Raw genomic sequence first — 17,473 nt, 5'->3', positions numbered from 1 at the left:
GTCAATTGTCATGCTGAGCAACAGGAGTTCACGCACGATTTGCATGACACTCGTACTTTTTAGGAATTTTAATTCGACTTGCAATAGTGTCATTACCTATAGATGTTTCATTTTCATGTATACATGCACAAGGGCAGAGACACTCTGGCTGTGTTTGGTTCAAGGAAAATTGAGAAAGGAAAATTGAGAAAAACACTCTGGCTGAACTTGAAACACCCCCACCCCCGCCCCTTTGATTGTATTATATTGGCTATTATTCCATTCATGGTCAAGAATGATTATTAGGCTGAGAAACTCGACATGACACTAACTTGAACCACCTCAGGGGTAATTTGGATAGAATCTCCCCATTATTTGACGACTTTCCAATATTTTTGGATCCTGTTAAAAGGCTGTAAAGACGAGTTCTCATTCAATAAATCCGGTAGTGATTTGCACAAAATCTCTAAACTCATTCATCTAAATGGACTTAAACATAGAAGAACACCAATTAAAGCAAATGAAATAAGAACAATATGAGAAACAAATACACAATTAGACTTCCACCAGTGGTTTGAATGAGGACATCAAAATAGTACCAAAAAGAGCACCCACAAAAGTATGCAAGTACAAAAAAAAAGTAGCGAAAATACAAATAACATTGTTGACAATCATAACTCTTCCATAAACCCCATCCTCATTCGCCAATGTCAAAGTCATTATCGTAAATCCCGAGTTTTGAGAAAACTTCATCGAAGAAGTATGTAATTGTCTGTTTTAAATTCATTAAATAGAGTGAGTAGGAAAGACTATATATACTAAAGGGAAGAAGAAATTGACAATTTAGAAGTGAAACAATAAACGATTGTATTCACCTCTAGACTCTCCTCATTGAAATCTTATTCTCGTGGGTCCAAATGTGCAGCAATGTCTTCTGATAGAGACGAATGCAAGACATAGAAGATGTGAAGTAAAAAAGGTTCATTGCACTCCTGCAAGATGTACCACAAAAGTTTTAACGAAGTGGCAACCAAATGTTTTTTGGACTGAGTCCAAGATGATGACTATGGTCATTTCTACAAATACTTAATTTTTCTCAACTTAACCTTTATTTGTAAACTCATATCCTAACTTCCTTTGAGTGTAATGTTGGACAAATAACCACCAAACACAATACAAAATGAGGATAAAACTGAGGATATACAATTAATATAGATGGTGAAAATACCTTACTGCCAAAATAGGCCATTGGGGTAGTTCCATAAACACGACTTTCTGTAACAACACTACTAAATCAAAGAACAAACAATAGCTACCGAAATGTTACCTGCACTAATATGCCTGTAAAAGTACCATAACCAAATCAAAACTCAAATCAATCAAAATTAATATTTTTCAACAAACCCAAAACCAAAAAATAGAACCCTTAATAAATAAGCAAATAAATACCTGTAACAACACCAGAAGGGCTCAGACTAAACCTTTACATAGAAGAAAGCAAATAATTCATCTTTGGCTAAACGATTTTAAAAGGAACTGAATCTTTACATGGAAAATCAAAGAGATTGAGTTATAAGAGAAGAGATGTTACCTGTTTCACTTTACCTGAGAATCGGTAGAGATCACTAAGTTATAGTGATTGGCCAAGGTCCCATCACCACGTTAATGGATGAAACAAATAAAAACAAATTAAACAACATAATTAGTAGAGAAAGAGCATGGAAGGAAAAATGAAAATGAGCATACCTGAGAATCAATAGAGATCACTAAGTTTTGAAAATATGAGAATCGAAGTTTCTTCGTTCAGCTAAAACCATATAAACAGACGTCACCATTTAGTAGGAATTGAAATAGATTTGTACATAACTATAAAATAACTAACCAAGGTGTGTAAACAGTTCTTCAATGCAATACTGACAAAATGTAAATACACTCCAACTCGCAAAACCTACATAATTTGAACGAAGCAATGTTCATAAAAACCTTTGCAGATTATTTTTTTCGCAACAGCAGTTGTATGCAAGTTGTGTTGCATTGGTACGGGTACGAGTGTCCAATTTAGACACTGGTACAGAGATTCGGACACAGCATGGTCTAAAAATCAGATTCATGGACACACCTAAAATTCAATCTAACTTTAAATTTTCTTATTAAAGAAATTATATGACAAGAAGATAAGTAAAGTTTTGAATTTACAGGATTTCAATTCTAGTATTTTATCTATCTTATTTAAGGTACATTATCATCCATGTCTTCATCTAGAAGTATCGGTGTTGTATCTGAGTCGTGTGTCCGTGTCAGCCATGCCAAAACAGGACTCGGCACAAAGGGAAAAAAATAAACAAGCAGACTATAATTTTCAGTTCAGACAAGAGAGGTGCAATCACTGCAGTAACATTTGATTGAATGAAACTCATTTGTTGATAATCTCTACACCTCAGTTATAACTTAATCATATTGGTCGCATTTCATTTCTTCTCTATCCCCCTATTCATCGTCTACATGACAGGTCATATGCAAAGGAATTGGTTTATTAATGCAAGTATGAAGAGGTCCACAAGAGAGTGTACCCTCGCAGAAAGTCACAATGTGTAGTTTCTAGAACCAATATACATACTTGAATTTGTATTGATTCCTCAGGCGTTAGGAGCATTGGTTTTCCATCGACAGGTGACTGAAATTCAAAAAGAAATATTAGTAATATAAGTATCAATGAAACAATTAAATCAAGTAACACATAAAAATCATACAAATTACAAGAAAGACAGTCAACACGTGACAGCCTCTGTAGGAGAAGTAGAACACAAAGTGAAAAGGGGTCGTGCTAACTCTCTTATGTGAGACGTGGTATATTAAATTTACTAACACGTAAATTACATTATGTAAAATATAAGCAAATATAAGCAAGCCTATATGGAGGATATAGTTTGATACCTCTTCAACGTACTAATTTGGGAGAATTTTCAAATTAAAAAGCAAATACACATCAAGTACGTAATAGCAACAATAAAATAGTTAGCAACAATAAAATAGCAACAAAGAGACCTAGAAAAGTACAAAGAAGCATTTGTTTAACAAGTGGGGAGTATGCTTAACATAATGCCAAATTGCCAATATGGTAAAAATAAGAGTAATGGGTGAGATATTTATATATAACCATTTGGAAGCCACTAGAGTCTGTAAGCAATGCTCTTGGTCAATGCATAAATTTGTGAAGACCTCCGAGTTCATCAATCAATTCAGAAGTAGGACGAAGTGCCAAATGGTATCTATTTCCAAGTATTATCTGGCAACCAATATCTTCGAGCTGATTTGTCGTTAAACCTTTTATTGTACCTATAGGATGTGTTCATAAAATAAGGTTTTCAAATGCTAAGAGGAATAAGTTTGCGTAGAAATTACAAGAAACAAAAGATCGAGAGAGTAAGCAAGGTTAATTCTTTCTCCAGAGGGGGGAAGCAGATTATGGAATTTACTTTTACTTTTTGGGGAAACAGTTAGCTCCTCTAGATATCCGCAACCAATCGAATACTCTCTTCAGTCGCAGATTCTAGACAAGATGAGAAAAGGGGTGGGAGTGGTGGCGACGGTTAGGGCAAATGTTGGAAGAGAGATTAGAAAAGAAGATCTGATCTCATAGATCCAGACGTTATGGATGGAAGTAACATACTAGGTGGGAGTCGTCGTTCTTTTTGCCATGTCACAACTTGTTAAAATGCAATGACAGCCATTGGATGGAGGCCCTGTGGCCCCACACTATTGCTTTTTATTAGATAGATTTTTGACGTCTAAGCTCGCAAAGAGAGGGAGAGATTTTAAAGATGGTTTCAAAAGGTTTTGATCCCCTATTTCTCGCAAGTTTCACGAGTCTTGATCCAGTACTCCCAAACTACACTCAACTACAACAAATTCCCCTTTCCAACTAAACATACAAAATCCAAATTCTTAGAAAATCATTATATGGAAAACCAAATCAAAGAATTTGTTTTCTTTTAGAATCAGATTTCAGTTAACCAAACACAGCCTATGAAGTACTGTTTTCTTTTAGAATTGGATTTCAGTTAACCAAACACAGCCTCTATTATTCTATGAAGTAATCTGACAAATTCCCGTCTTAACTCAAGATGCATATAGGGACTCTGACCAGATTGATTCATCCTTTCATGCTGCTGCTACTGCTGCACATTGCTTTGAGCAGCTTCTTGCAATAAAGGGGGACTGAACATAGTAAATTTTGGAAAAATAACCCTTTAAGTTTGTTTAATTGTTTGAAACACCCATCTCTTGTTAGTATGTGTAAGTCGTGAGAATGTATTTATGGTCATTGTGCAAAGACTAAAATTACAAATTTATCCACCTCTGCATATAAGTCTTTAGCTGAATTATTTTTGATTCTGCATCCAGAGCCTGCTTTAACCTTTCTTCACAAAGTTTAATTTGTTTCCTCATATTTCCGCTCTGTCTCGTCAACTTTCTTTTCCAGTGAACCTACTAAATTCTGCAATAAGTCGGAAGAATCCTGATCAGTAACAAAGAAAACAGACAACCATTTCTTCCATCATTACTATGCTGCTATATGCAAGAGTGATCCTACCTTGAGCTTTTCATTTTCAACAGTAAGCTTATCCAGCATCGCAGTATCAATGATCTAGTCTTATGTCTTGATTCTGGTATTATTGATGGTATATATCAACAGTGTTCTGAGTGCGTTCTCAAACAAGAGTTTTGGTTATCCGTCAATTTTATAGCAGGGATAATTAGAAATCCAAGCAAGTCAACTTTCCAACCTTCCGCGCTCTGTTGTCGAAACTCGAAACAATAAGATCACATACAAACTTAATGTTTTGCTTTTGAGTGAGGTGTTAGCGCCCAAAAGGCTTGGGACCAAAAGGTTTCTTGCAGTCTGGGGATAGTTACAAAGGCCGAAGAGAACTCCAGATTACACTGATGTAAATATACAGTCCGGTTGTTCAAAATGAGATAATACCTACTACAGAACTAGTCAAAATAGCCAACATACATAAGTCAGATAAGTAAAAGAAAAACGCAATACAGAGCCATCGTTCATCGTTGGATCTTAAGTACCATAATTCATAGAGCATCAGCAGGCATAAATTAGACAGATAGAGTTACTGTGGAGCTAACTCAACTTAGGCAAATAAAACAAAACAAGTCCTAGTGGTGGTTTAACTCAGTAGTATCAACCAAGAAATGGCCGAATCCAGGGACATGGATTCCAGCAAGCATCATTTCATCTAAGCAAGCATCCTTTCGGTTGAAGGATCTAACAACTCTGCAAGCCTTTGAAATGCAATGTACATTCCCTGCTCACCAGTGCAAAAGATGCTTAAGTTCTTTTGTCAATTCTACAAGTATGTGTGCGAATGATGTGCTAATGATGCTTAATTATACAAGTCTTCTAGCAGTTCTTTTGTCAATTCTGCTCTCATATCATCATGGAGGCGTCCCTGTTTGTTCTCTTTCGAATAAGGTGGACATGATTCAAATACAGATTTGAGCAACGCCATCAGCGTAGACTCTTCCAGTTCCATGCGTGTCCTCAGTTGAGTGAAATGAGCTTCAACGTCATGAAATAATTTGGTGTGACCGTCGAGAAATTCTTGATAATGAAATTTGTGAAGCAACAAATTAAAGGAAGCGTGGATCGAGCTTTGAAACTTGGTCTCCGACACCTCTTCTTCCTCAGCGAGTTCTGCCAACCACTTTGGGTCCTCCTCAGATGTGTTAAGAAGCTTTTGGCACTGTAGGCAAGAATTCTTAGCAGCGGGAACTTATCCCATTCCTTGAGCCAGAGTGGAGGTGTCAGTTTCTTTTGCCTGTCTTTCAAACTCACTGTCAAGGTAAAGCAATATCTTCATCAGGAGTAGTAAGATATGATAGACCCGTTTGGAAGTAATGTCTTTGTCTTCTTTGGAACATGAACTGTATTGATGGGGAATCTCTCTACAAGAGAAAGATGTTAGGAATATACAACTTAATTGTACTTATTACCAAACTATACAAACCTTTTAGGGACCTGGTTAAACGAACTCCATCTATTGTGACTCCAACCGAACGCCAAATCCTAACCGTCCAATTGTTAACTATCCAACGCATGGATCTGTTCAAACTACTAAGCTAATTATAAGCAGGGGTATTTTCGTCTTTCTAAACTTCTTTTTAGGCAATTAGAAAAAAAAAACTTACGCGACCACTTCGTCTTCCCAACTCCACAACGTGCCTCTTCTCTGAAGCAAAAGGAGGAGGAGCACTAACTCCATCTTCTTAATATGACGGCTCCACCATCTCTTACTCATTTTTTTCATCGCCACCAAGTCTTCATTCTCCCAAAAGTTTGTGCTTTATTTATAACTAAGAAATACCAAATCAGAGGTGAGTTTTTTTTAAAAGCTTTTTGTACAACTAGACTAGATTAGTGGCATTTGAAATTAGAATCCCTAAGGAACTTGTAGACCTGCAATCAAATTGGTTCTATGTTTCATACAAAAAAAACTATTTTGCTGCTTCACAATGCAACCACGTTTTCCCGCCTAAAAATTTGTTTTCTCGTTGATTTTTTTTTATTACGCTTTCAATTTAATTTTTCTAAATGCATTTCAAGTGTGCTTAATTGAATTACATATTGCATTTATATTTCGTCGTGCGACATTTTTATTGCAACTAAATTTTATTAATTTGATTTTTTTTTTATCATTATTGATTTATTCAAAATGGACGAGGAAGTGGAGGTCACACAGACTTCTCTCCCGGTGAAGAAGTGGAGGAAATGATTTTGTTTAATGATATAGTAGTTCCCAACAATGAATTTCCTTCTTTATCCGTTGAAACTCCAAATGAAGTGTTAGAGAAATTGGCTGTACCAAAAGTGGGGATGAGTTATCAAAGTCTAGAGGAAGCAAAATCATATTATTTGGAGTATGGTAAACAAAATGGTTTCTCAGCTCGTGTTCGTAGTACCCAAAAAAGATCCAGAGACCGTAATGATGATGAGGTGACAGTTTGTGATATGGTTTGTGCCCGAGAAGGAAAGCGTGACAAGGTAGAAGACAACTCGGAGAGTAAAGTGAAAAGAAGAAGCACTTCAACAATTAGATGTGAATGCAAAGCACGAATGAGAGTAGTCAAGCAAGATGATAAGTCATGGATGGTGAAATATTTTGATGATACCCACAGCCACAAGATGGTCACTCCTAACAAGAGGGTGAAATTGAGAACAGTGAAAATTATGCCTAAAGCGGCTAAGATTTTGGTAGAGATGTTTGATGATCTAAACTTACCCATAGGAAGAATTCCTGCACTTCTTGGTGGAGAGGCGATGGGGTATGGTGGCAGAGATTGTTACAATCACTTGAACTCCAAATGGAAGAAGTACAAAATACCGAAGGAAAATGATGTAAGCGCAGCTTATGCGTATTTTCAGAAAAAGAAAGTAGAAGACCCCCAATTTTTTTATGCCATATAGTGTGATACCACGGGTAGGGCGGTGATCGAATTTTTTTTGGGTGGATGCGTGATCACGTGCTCAGTACCAACATTTTGGAGATGTTGCTTGTTTCGATACCACCTACAGGAAAAATCAATATGAGATGCCTTTTGGGCCCTTCACTGGAATTAATCACCATCTTCAATCTATTCAATTTGGTTGTGCTTTGCTTCTTGATGAGACAGAAGAAAGCTTTTTGTGGTTGTTCAAGACGTGGCTTGGGGCTATGGGTGGGTGTCACCCGATTTCTATAATTATGGATCAAGATAGAGCTATGACAGCAGCTGTTGCCAAGGTATTTCCTAATACACGACATTGGTTTTTTCTTTGGCACATCACAAGCAAATTTCCCGAGTATTTGGGACATGCATATGCGAAGAGCACCACGTTTGAAGATGAAATGCAGCAGTGTCTTCGAAGGACTTATAGTGTAAGTGAATTTGAAATGTTGTGGTAAGAGATGTTGCAGAAGAATGACTTGGTGGAAAATAAGTGGCTACAAACAATGTATGCAATTCGAGCAAAATGGGTTCTAGTATATCACTTAAACACTTTTTATGAAGGAATGAATACCACGGGGCGCAACGAATCTATGAATTCTTTTTACAAAAAATATTTTACATTAGACACTAATATCCAGAAATTTGTTTACCAGAACGAGAGGTGTTTGCAAAGAATTACACAAAGAGAAAGAGAAGAAGACTATGAAACTGAACTTCAAGACCGCATTGTGGGCAGGCAGGAATATCTCCTAAAGAATGCAGCAAAGGTGCTCACAAGAAGTGTGTATATGAAGTTTAAAGAAGAATGGTCTAAAGCCCAAGACTACAAACTTCTAACAGAAAAACCCGATATCAACTTGAAGTCTTATACCATGACGTCGAGAAGGTATAAAGGCTAGAGAGTTTGGAATGCTAACTTTAATAGAGAAACTAATATGGGTACATGTGAATGCAAGTTTTTTGAATTCATGGGAATTCCTTGCCAACATCTTTTGAAGTTGCTTATCTACTACGACGTTGATGAAATACTGGAACACTTTATTTTGAGAAGATGGATGAAAGGAGCAAACTGTTATAGAGTCTTCAATGGGAGCGCAATAGTGAGTAGTGCACAAGAATTAGAGGTGTTAAGACTTACACACGGTTTATTTGTGGCCAATCAAGTAGTTTATGAAGCAGCAAGAGATAATGAGAAGTTTAAAATGTTCATTGATGCCATGACCGCACTGATTGAAAGTTATGCTATGCTCGATGCAACTAGAAAGGTGCAAGTGCCTTCACCAATTGAAGCTAATGAAGAACAAGAGCCTCCGATTGATGTCTCCCAACTATTGCTTTTAAACCCAAATATTTCACAAAGAAAAGGGTGGAAATAAGATACAGGTAGACATAAAAAGCCAATCGAGATATCTCAGGAGAAAGGTTTGAGGACATGTGGACAATGCAAGCAGAGAACAACCCATAACAAAAGGAGTTGTCCACATAATCCATATAAGAAAAACAAATGTTTAACTGAAGTTATAGAACAAAGTAAGAACCTTTCTTTCTTTCATTTTTTTTTAAGTTCCTTTTGTCATCACTATTATTTAATATATGCTTAATAGCAGGTAGTGGAGCTTTGAATTAAGATGGCGTCACTATGTCAACAAGCTTTTGGAGCAGATTTCTTGGGAGTGACTTTGTGGCAGTAGATTTTGGTGGCAGATTTCTAGAATAATGACATTGGTGTAGAAATTTTGATAGCAAGTTGTTTTAGGCATTTTGAATTAGGCAGTTTGTTTAGATATTATTTTGGGTACCAATTTGTAATTGAGGATTGTGACAATCGTTATTTCAAGAAGTCAATGTGGTCTCGTACATTTAATTCAATAGATGAATTCAACAGCTTTGTTTTGTTTAGTAGTAGCTCTGTTATTTTCTTCAGTATTGATAGGGAGTTCAATAGCACTGTTTTGTGTAAGGCATGTTGTTCAGGTTGACCTACCCTTGTTCTAAATGAGCTCGAGAAGAACTTTCACCGTAAGGGAACATGAAAGATTTTGGAAAATAAGTAAGAAGGATTTCCAGGTTGTCTGGTTTAATGGGCTAACTATGAAAAGGAAGTCAAATAAGAGAGTTAAAGATCTAACTAGATTTATTCCTTCGTTCCTGGGATGTAGACCTTTTCGTCTGGGTCTGGCGATGCTGGAAGAGATGGCTTCGGTTCAGCAGTCTAGTCAAAGTACCAGTGACGGTGACCAGGCGCAGAAGGAAAACTCTTTGATCGGCCCCCTTTCAGGCTCTGTGTTGACCTCTGGTTAGGCAAGTCAGGTGGTTCCGGAATCGGAGCTGTAGTAGGAGCCCTACTTCCCTATGGAGGATCTTTCCCTTTTTTGTCATATTAGCGGTGGAAAAGGTATGGGAAGCTAGGTTACAGTTTATCAAAGTAACATGGACATATCAAAGTAACATGAAGGTTAAAAATTAAACTTTTAGGAAATTATTTGTTTTGCATTTAAAGTTTTATGTTAGGAATTTTCCATTTCATTAGCGAAGTTCCGGTTCCATACTGGGTTTTCAAACATTCATGTTCTATAGTTAATATGAGAAAGCTAGGGAACCATTTCTCAAGATAATCCCTTAAGATAAAGCTTTCTAGAAGACCGATGTAAATGTGCATTTTAGTTTACCTTTACACACAAGGAGGGAGAGAAAATGGGATGGAATATGTTAAAGACCGAGTTCGTTAATGAGCGAACTGCCTACGTATCTTCTCTTGATTCTGGGGGGAGAGAAGAATCAGGTCTGGCATAGTTCATATGGGAGTTATTTATAGATGGTGAAAGTGAATCTTTACTTAACACGTGTAAAGAGTGACACAAGTGTAAGGTGGAGATTGTGAAGGTGTGTGAGACCTGTGTCTGTAGGCTTGCTGTAATGATGAAGATTAGTAGCAGGGGTTAGTAGCTTGCGGCAGTGGTTAGTAGCTTGCGGCAGTGATTTGTGTAAGTGCAGCTTTGGTAATGATTGCTTCTAGAAGATATGCTGAGTCATGTTATAGAGCGATCTGAGTAGTGATACGATCTGTTCTAGAGCGATCTCGTAGCTCGTTTACGCGAGCTAGTGACGTAGGTCGGAGAAGTAAGTCAGAGGTCGGTGTGGTATTTTCACCATGCTGAGCACGTGCTTGATATTCTTGAATGAGAATATCACTCCCTCACACAGCCCCCTCTCAGTAGGTCGTGCAGTTCATTGAAGCGATCTGCTGAGAGAACACAGTAGCGCGTGTAAAGCATGCATGAAGAGACAAATTAATGCAAATGGAAATACCCAAGGAACTTTATAGATCGATTCGTACTATCCGGTGAATCGGTACGCGGTAATAGTTAGCACATGTATGGCACGTGAGCAAATCTGAGCAGTTGCAGAGAAAACGTGCCGCCCCATATTTTTGGGATTTGAAAAGACAAGATAGCTTGTTGGAAGACGTGTGCGGCTAGGGCTAGGGTGTAATCATAATGCTTTGGAAACTGGAGGGGCGGTTATACAAAACAACGCTGGCTATCTGAATCACCATTTTTTGCTTCTCTTTGCAGAAAAACTCACTACACCAAGAGTCTTCAGATTAGTTTTCTGCCATTGTTGATCTTCTGCTCACTGATTTGTTCTTGCTTTTTGTTATTGAGTTGTTAGGTCTTTTGCTTTGTTGCCTGTTGTTAGAGTTGTGAGTGACAAGAGAAAGATGTCTGACTCAGACGATACGCGATCTAATGAGATTCGCGAAGTCTCTCTTGGTTGGGATGACGCGGGGAAGAGAAAGAAGAGTCAGTTTGTGGGGTGAGTGAGGGTGACGATGAAGATGATGATGTTGATGAGGGGAAATGTGGAGAAGATGATGTTGATGAGGGGAAAGGCTGTAGACAAACATGCTTTGAGGGCGTTCCCCTACCTGAGAAAGACTTATGGGATAACCGTAAGCGGTCTGGAGATCCACGAGCCTGAACAGGACTCACGGGTTTAGTGATAGATACAATCCACCGAACTATATATGGGGTTATAATCTGTGAGGGGCAGCTGAGGGCACATGACGATACCGTTCTCTAAACTGGTCTGTGCGTTCTTAAACTTTTGTAGAAAAACGCCCTGTCAGTTTGTGGGTAACATATGGGAGTTGTTCAAGGTGTTTGACCTGTTGAACGCCAGCGGTGAGTACCGGATAGGGGTCGCTGATATTATTAAGCATTTCTCAGTAAAGCGATCTCGGGCTCTTAACTTTAGTCTGCAAACACGAGCTAAAAGGTCGAGCGTCATGGACGGTGTGAGTAACGAGTCTTGGGACAAAAGGCCGTTGCTGTTTGTTGGGAACTTCTGTGCCAGAGGGTACAGTGTGGAAAATAGGATATGTGACCTTATTGGTGGGTACCAGTACACTATTTGAGTGTTTCGATATTGCATCTGTTGAACTTGCATTGACATTACTATTTTTGGTTTTTTGTGCAGAGCTCGTTATAGAGAGGGAAACTAATCGGTAGGTGATCGAGAAGTTTGCGAGGCTGACTCGAGTGCTGAAATAGATGAAACTGCCTGAGGTTGCGCATTTATTTAGGGAACAGGGAGGGCCGGCGATTAGGGAGAAGAGGAGGGTGCAGAAGAAGAGGGCTCGGGGTGAGGTGATCGGTGAAGAATCTAGTGGTCATATGATGGAAAAATGTAAGAGCGACTTGGTGACAAGGGAAGATAAGAATCGAAACCGTGTTAGGCCGAAGCGACCCTCTGGAGGTGCTGGTGCCTCGGGGGTTGGGGTGGAGAGGGGTCAAGAGAATGCACCCTACGACCTGGATGAAATCGACTTTAATATTCCTAAGCGAAGTCGCTTGCCGAAGAGGAAGGGCGACGAACTCGAGGCCCGGTATGCCAAGGTCGCGAGGATAGTTGAAACTGTGCTTGGGGGTGGCTCGGGAGCTGGCGGTGAGGTGCGAACTGGGGGGAGGTGGCTTGCAGTTTGAGGTCTAGGCCAGTGGTCGACTTCAGTGTGTTGGGTAAGGAGACCACGGAGGTCCTCCCGACCAAGGTCGCTGGAGATACTTTTGGTAAGATGAAGGGGAAGGTTGCTGTTAAAGAGACTGACAAAGGTCCCTCCAGTGGTGGGAAAGATGAGCTGGAGCGCAACCTGATGTACATAGACGAGACGTCTGGCAAGAAACGCTATGTGAAGAGGTCAGATTGTAGCTACAAATCCCCACCTATAGCTGCTTGTTTGTTGGAGGGGATGACGCTGGGTGGTGATAGGAAAGATTTGGATTCCAAGGAGCTGGACTCGAATTTAAGGGGAATGGACAAGGCGTGGTGCTTGGTAAGTACCTCCTGTGTTGTGATTTGTTTGCCTTGTTTCGCCTTATGTTATTGCTTGTACTGACGCGATGTACCGTGCTTATTGATGCAGCTTATTCCTGGGTATCAAAAATTTAAAACGGCTGCTCAGTTCGTTGAACTTGAAAAAGGTGAGGTCGAGTCTCTGAAGGACGAGCTCTCAACTCTTCGGGAAGTGGAACAGGCTGAGAAGAAAGAACTGGACGCTTTGAAGACATAGCTCACTTCATTAACTTTGGAGAAAACGTCAGCTGTCAATGAGTCGGTCGAGCTGAGGCATGAGGTGGGCGACCTGAAGAAAAAGTTAGCTGCAGCAAATGCCTTCACTGAAAGATGCAAAATTGTCACGCTGCAGGCGAAGGAGGCTTATTTTACCATTCGTACTGAGGTAGAAGAGCTGGAGAAAAAATACTATGATCTGCAGGAGGAACACGAGCGTGGGGCTTTGGGTGATCGTAGGGACGAAACACTTGAAGATGCTAGTAATGTTCCTGAAGACGTGGCTCCTTCTTCTACTGGTGCATTGGCTGATCAGCCTCAGGCTTTGGTCGACCTAGACGTGACTGTTACTGATGCGGCGTGGCGACCTCCGACAAACTTATCTCCTCCCGAGTGCTGAATGAACTCATCTCTGAAAGCTTTGATAACGTTGTTTAAAAATGGTGGTTTAAATTTGTGTTTATATGTGGCCTTTGGCTTAAAACAATAGAGCTGGTTTCGTGGGGTAACCTGGGAAGTTCGTCTTTCCTTTTGTTTGTGAAATATACTGAACGACCTGGCTTCCTGTAATTTTATGGGGAGTTCGGGTGGTGATAAGTAGTGGCTAATCGAGCTGGATTTTCTGAGTAGACTCAGCAGCTCGGTTATCTTGCGAACTGAGGCGTGACTTTGGCCGCCAGATCACTCTTTTGCTTGCATGGAATGCATGTCGCTTTATTTTGTTCAATTACTTGGTGTTTTGCATATGATGTGTTTGATTACGTTTTGTAAATGCATGACTGTCGTTGCTACCTGTGGTAAGAGTGAGACAGGCTAAATGGCCTGTGAGCTTGTTGACATGTCATGCTTGTTATTCGTTTTTAGCATTATATGTTGTACATATCTTTAGGACGCATGAAGCGTTCTATGTTTTGGAGGAACATGGGCTACAGTACGTGTGTGGAACGTATATGAATATGGGCGGTCGGGAGATATGAAATGATGGCTGCCAGGTGGTCTGACCTTTGGCGTCTCGATGCCATTATGATGTGCCTTGGGAAGGTACGTTACTTGGGCATAAGTAGAGCTGTTAGGGGAAGCTCAAGGGTATTTGCGCTCCTTCATCTCCAAGCTGTTCTACTCTAAAGTTCTTGCACTTTTACCTTTCACTGATCAACTAAGGTACGTGCTCTTCTTTACTTAGTTTTTAGTTGGATTATAATGCTTTGCTCTTGTGTTAGTTCAGTGTTCTTTGGTTTCGCTTGTAGACTCGAGTATGGCCAGGCGACGTGGAGATGCTGCTGGTGATGAGGGGCAAGGGAAACCTCTCCTCTTGTGATGGAAGAGATGGAGTTCCACCCCCATCGCCATGGTGATCGTGGCAAGAGGAAGGTTATTGCGCTAGAGCCCAAGAGCAATAAGTGATCCAAAGGAGCAGGTCGCTCGCTTGGGGGCATTGTGTTTAGGTCTCCCGATTGGAGGGATGATGCCGACTTGGAAGTTGAGGGAGGTGACGACCTGGGTTAGGCTGTCGCTGGTGACAACTCTTCTCAGCGTGCTGGTGATGTGGGGAGCGACTTCTTCTACATTGGTAAAACGGGGAAGAAACGCGTAGTCAAGCATTCTGATTGCAGCTTCCATTCGGCACCTATAGCGACTAATCTTCTAGAAGGAATAGTTATGGATGGTGACAAAGTAGAAGTAGAGGACGCAGACCTGGGGTCGCTGTTAGGGACCATGGATATGGCCTGTTGTTTGGTAAGATCTTTCTCTGGTGTGTCTCTTTTTGTTTGAGGGGCGTCTCTAATCTTGGTACTTGACTTGTAGTTTCTTGCTGGGTATGATAAGTTGAAAGAGACTGTTAAGCATGCTGATAATGATGAAGGTGCTCGAGTCGAGCTGGGCCACATGCGAACTGAGCTGGGAGCTGAGAAGAAGAAACTGCAAGCGATGAAGAAAAGGTATCATGATGCTGCTGAGGAGAAGTCGGTGTTGATAAACTCGATGAAGGACTTGCAAGCTAAGCTGGCTGAAGTGACAGAGTATGCCAAGCGTTGCCGGGGGGTTGCTCGCAAGGCGCAAGATGCGTATGACGTGGCTTGTGTCGAGTATGCCGAGCTGAACAAGAAATACCTACAGCTGAATGAGGCTAGTGACCGTGGGACTCTGGGAACGAGTATGCGTGTCGTAGTCAGGGAGGCAAGGCGCATTCCCTCTACCAGTGCTGCTCCTAAGGACAAACACATTGTTGGGACTTCTGGACAATGACCGCCGGACTTGTTCTCTTGTAGGTGTTGAAGAAATGTTTTGCATGTTTTGTTAGCTCTTCTCTCTGTAAGAGAGTTTAAACAGTAGAGCTGGTTCCTCAGGCTTGCCTGAGCAGTTCGCTTTTTGATACATGACAAACTGGTTTCCACGAAAGTGGCAGTTTGAAATTTTGCAAAAGTTGTAAGAAACACCGATCTGGACTTCCTGGGTAGACCCAGCAGATTGGTGGATTAGCGAACTGGTTTCCTGGCATTGGTCAGGCAGTTCCCTTGATGAATGTGTATGGAATGTATGTTTTTGATTATGCTTGATTGCTTGTGGCTAGTATGCCGTTTATAATGCTTATGGGATATAGTGGCTAAGAAGTTTGAGAATTAGCTTAAACCAATGTTTTGCATAGGGCTCGCTGAGAGCGTTCTCTTTAAGTTGATCCGAAAGTTAAAGATAGTCAACTAATGAGAAATTGAGAGGCGACGAAGCCTGTGAGCTCAAGAGAGTATGCTGCTCGTGGAGAGCGTATTGTGTGGGTAGAGCGTGCTATCTTAAGAAAGCGTATCACTCCCTGAGAATGTTCTCGCTGAGTTGATCCTAGTAGTATAGGTGCTCACCTATCGAGAATTAGAGAGGCTATGGAGCCTGTCGCTCAAGAGAGCGTGCTGCTCGCAGAGAGTATGTTTAGCTTATATAACCGTACTGCTCACTGAGTTGATCCTAAAAGTATAGATCCTCAACTAGTGAGAATTGGAGAGACTATGGAGCCTGTAAGCTCAAGAGAGCGGGTTGCTCGCGGAGAGCGTATTTAGCTTATGAAAATGTACTACTCACTGAGTTAATCCTAGAAGTATAGGTCCTCAACTAGTGAGAATTAGAGAGGCTATGGAGCCTGTAAGCTCAAGAGAGCGGGCTGCTCGCGGAGAGCGTATTTAGCTTATGAAAGTGTATTGCTCATTGAGAGCGTTGGAACTCCTGAGAGTGCTGGAAGTGCGCGTACACTGATGGTGCTTTCGGTGCAAGCTCGGTGTTTTGTTGATGAGATTGAACATAGTGGTTTGCAACACAAACATAAGTAAACTACCTAAATTTACAGTAAATAAAAACATGGATTGTACAATATTGCGTTTTTATTGATAAAATTTCTTTAACAAAAAAGTGTTCTAGGGGCGTGGCAATGGTATCCCTTATTGGGTCTTGATCTAGTACGCTCTATTGCCAACAACTCATTCCACTATGTATGGTCCTTCCCATGTTGGTGCTAGTTTGGAGTCATCTTGAGTCCTTTTCAGAACTAGATCGCCAGGTTGAAAAGATCGAGAATGTACTCGCTTGTTGTAGGACTTCCTCAGAGTTTGTTGGTAAGATGTCACTCTGATAGCTGCTAGGTCGTGACATTCTTCCAGCAAATCGACCTCTCGCGCTAGGATGGAGTCATTGTGTTCAGACTCGACAAGTTCTGATCGAGTCGTAGTGACTATCAGTTCGGTGGGAATAATGGCTTCTGTGCCATAGCATAAGGAGAATGGTGACTCGCCTGTGCTGGAGCGAGATGTGGTGCGATGAGCCCACAGAATATTCTCTAACTGATTTGGCCATTGGCTCTTGTTCTTTTCAATCTTTTTCTTCAAATTTTCTAAGATTGCTTTGTTGCTGGCTTCTGCTTGGCCATTGCTTTGAGCGTACTGAGGAGTGGAGAACGCATGAACGATCTTCCACTTGGCCAGAAACTCCTTGACTGTTTTTCCCTTGAATTGGGAACCATTGTCCATTACCAATATGTGTGGTAATCCAAATCTGGTAATGATGTGAGTCAAGATGAAGTTTCTGACGTGTAATTCCTTGACATAAGCTAAAGGAATTGCTTCGACCCACTTAGTGAAGTAGTCAGTTGCAGCTAAGATGAAGTGAAAACCGATACTTTTTTGTGGGATAAAAGGTCCCATGATGTCCATACCCCACATGTGAAATGGCCAAGGGCTCACAATGTTGATCAACTCGCGAGCTGGTTGGATGATGTTATGGCCAAAGGTTTGGCATTTGATGCACTTGAGGACATATGTTTTGGCATCGATCTGCATTCGAGGCCAAAAGTATCCTTAGGAGATCGCTTTGTGGGCCAAAGAGCGGCCGCCAGCATGGTTCCCGCACTCTCCCTCATGAATTTCAGCAAAAATTAATT

At 40.7% G+C, this 17,473-nt stretch overlaps 1 protein-coding gene across 1 annotated transcript; it reads left to right on the top strand.

Moving 5' to 3' along the window:
- The first annotated feature begins 6,766 nt into the window (after positions 1-6,766).
- LOC147488297 (protein FAR1-RELATED SEQUENCE 5-like) lies at positions 6,767-7,462 on the top strand. Its single transcript, XM_086574339.1, has one exon. It carries the CDS (start codon positions 6,767-6,769, stop codon positions 7,460-7,462), a length of 696 nt encoding a protein of 231 aa, XP_086430465.1.
- Positions 7,463-17,473: the final 10,011 nt, after the last annotated feature.

Source organism: Coptis chinensis, chromosome 7 (assembly GCF_015680905.1).
Source record: "Coptis chinensis isolate HL-2020 chromosome 7, ASM1568090v1, whole genome shotgun sequence".
Classification (NCBI taxonomy): domain Eukaryota; kingdom Viridiplantae; phylum Streptophyta; class Magnoliopsida; order Ranunculales; family Ranunculaceae; genus Coptis; species Coptis chinensis.
The sequence above is the reverse complement of the archived record's forward strand: the minus strand, read 5'-3'. Positions and strand labels throughout refer to the sequence as shown.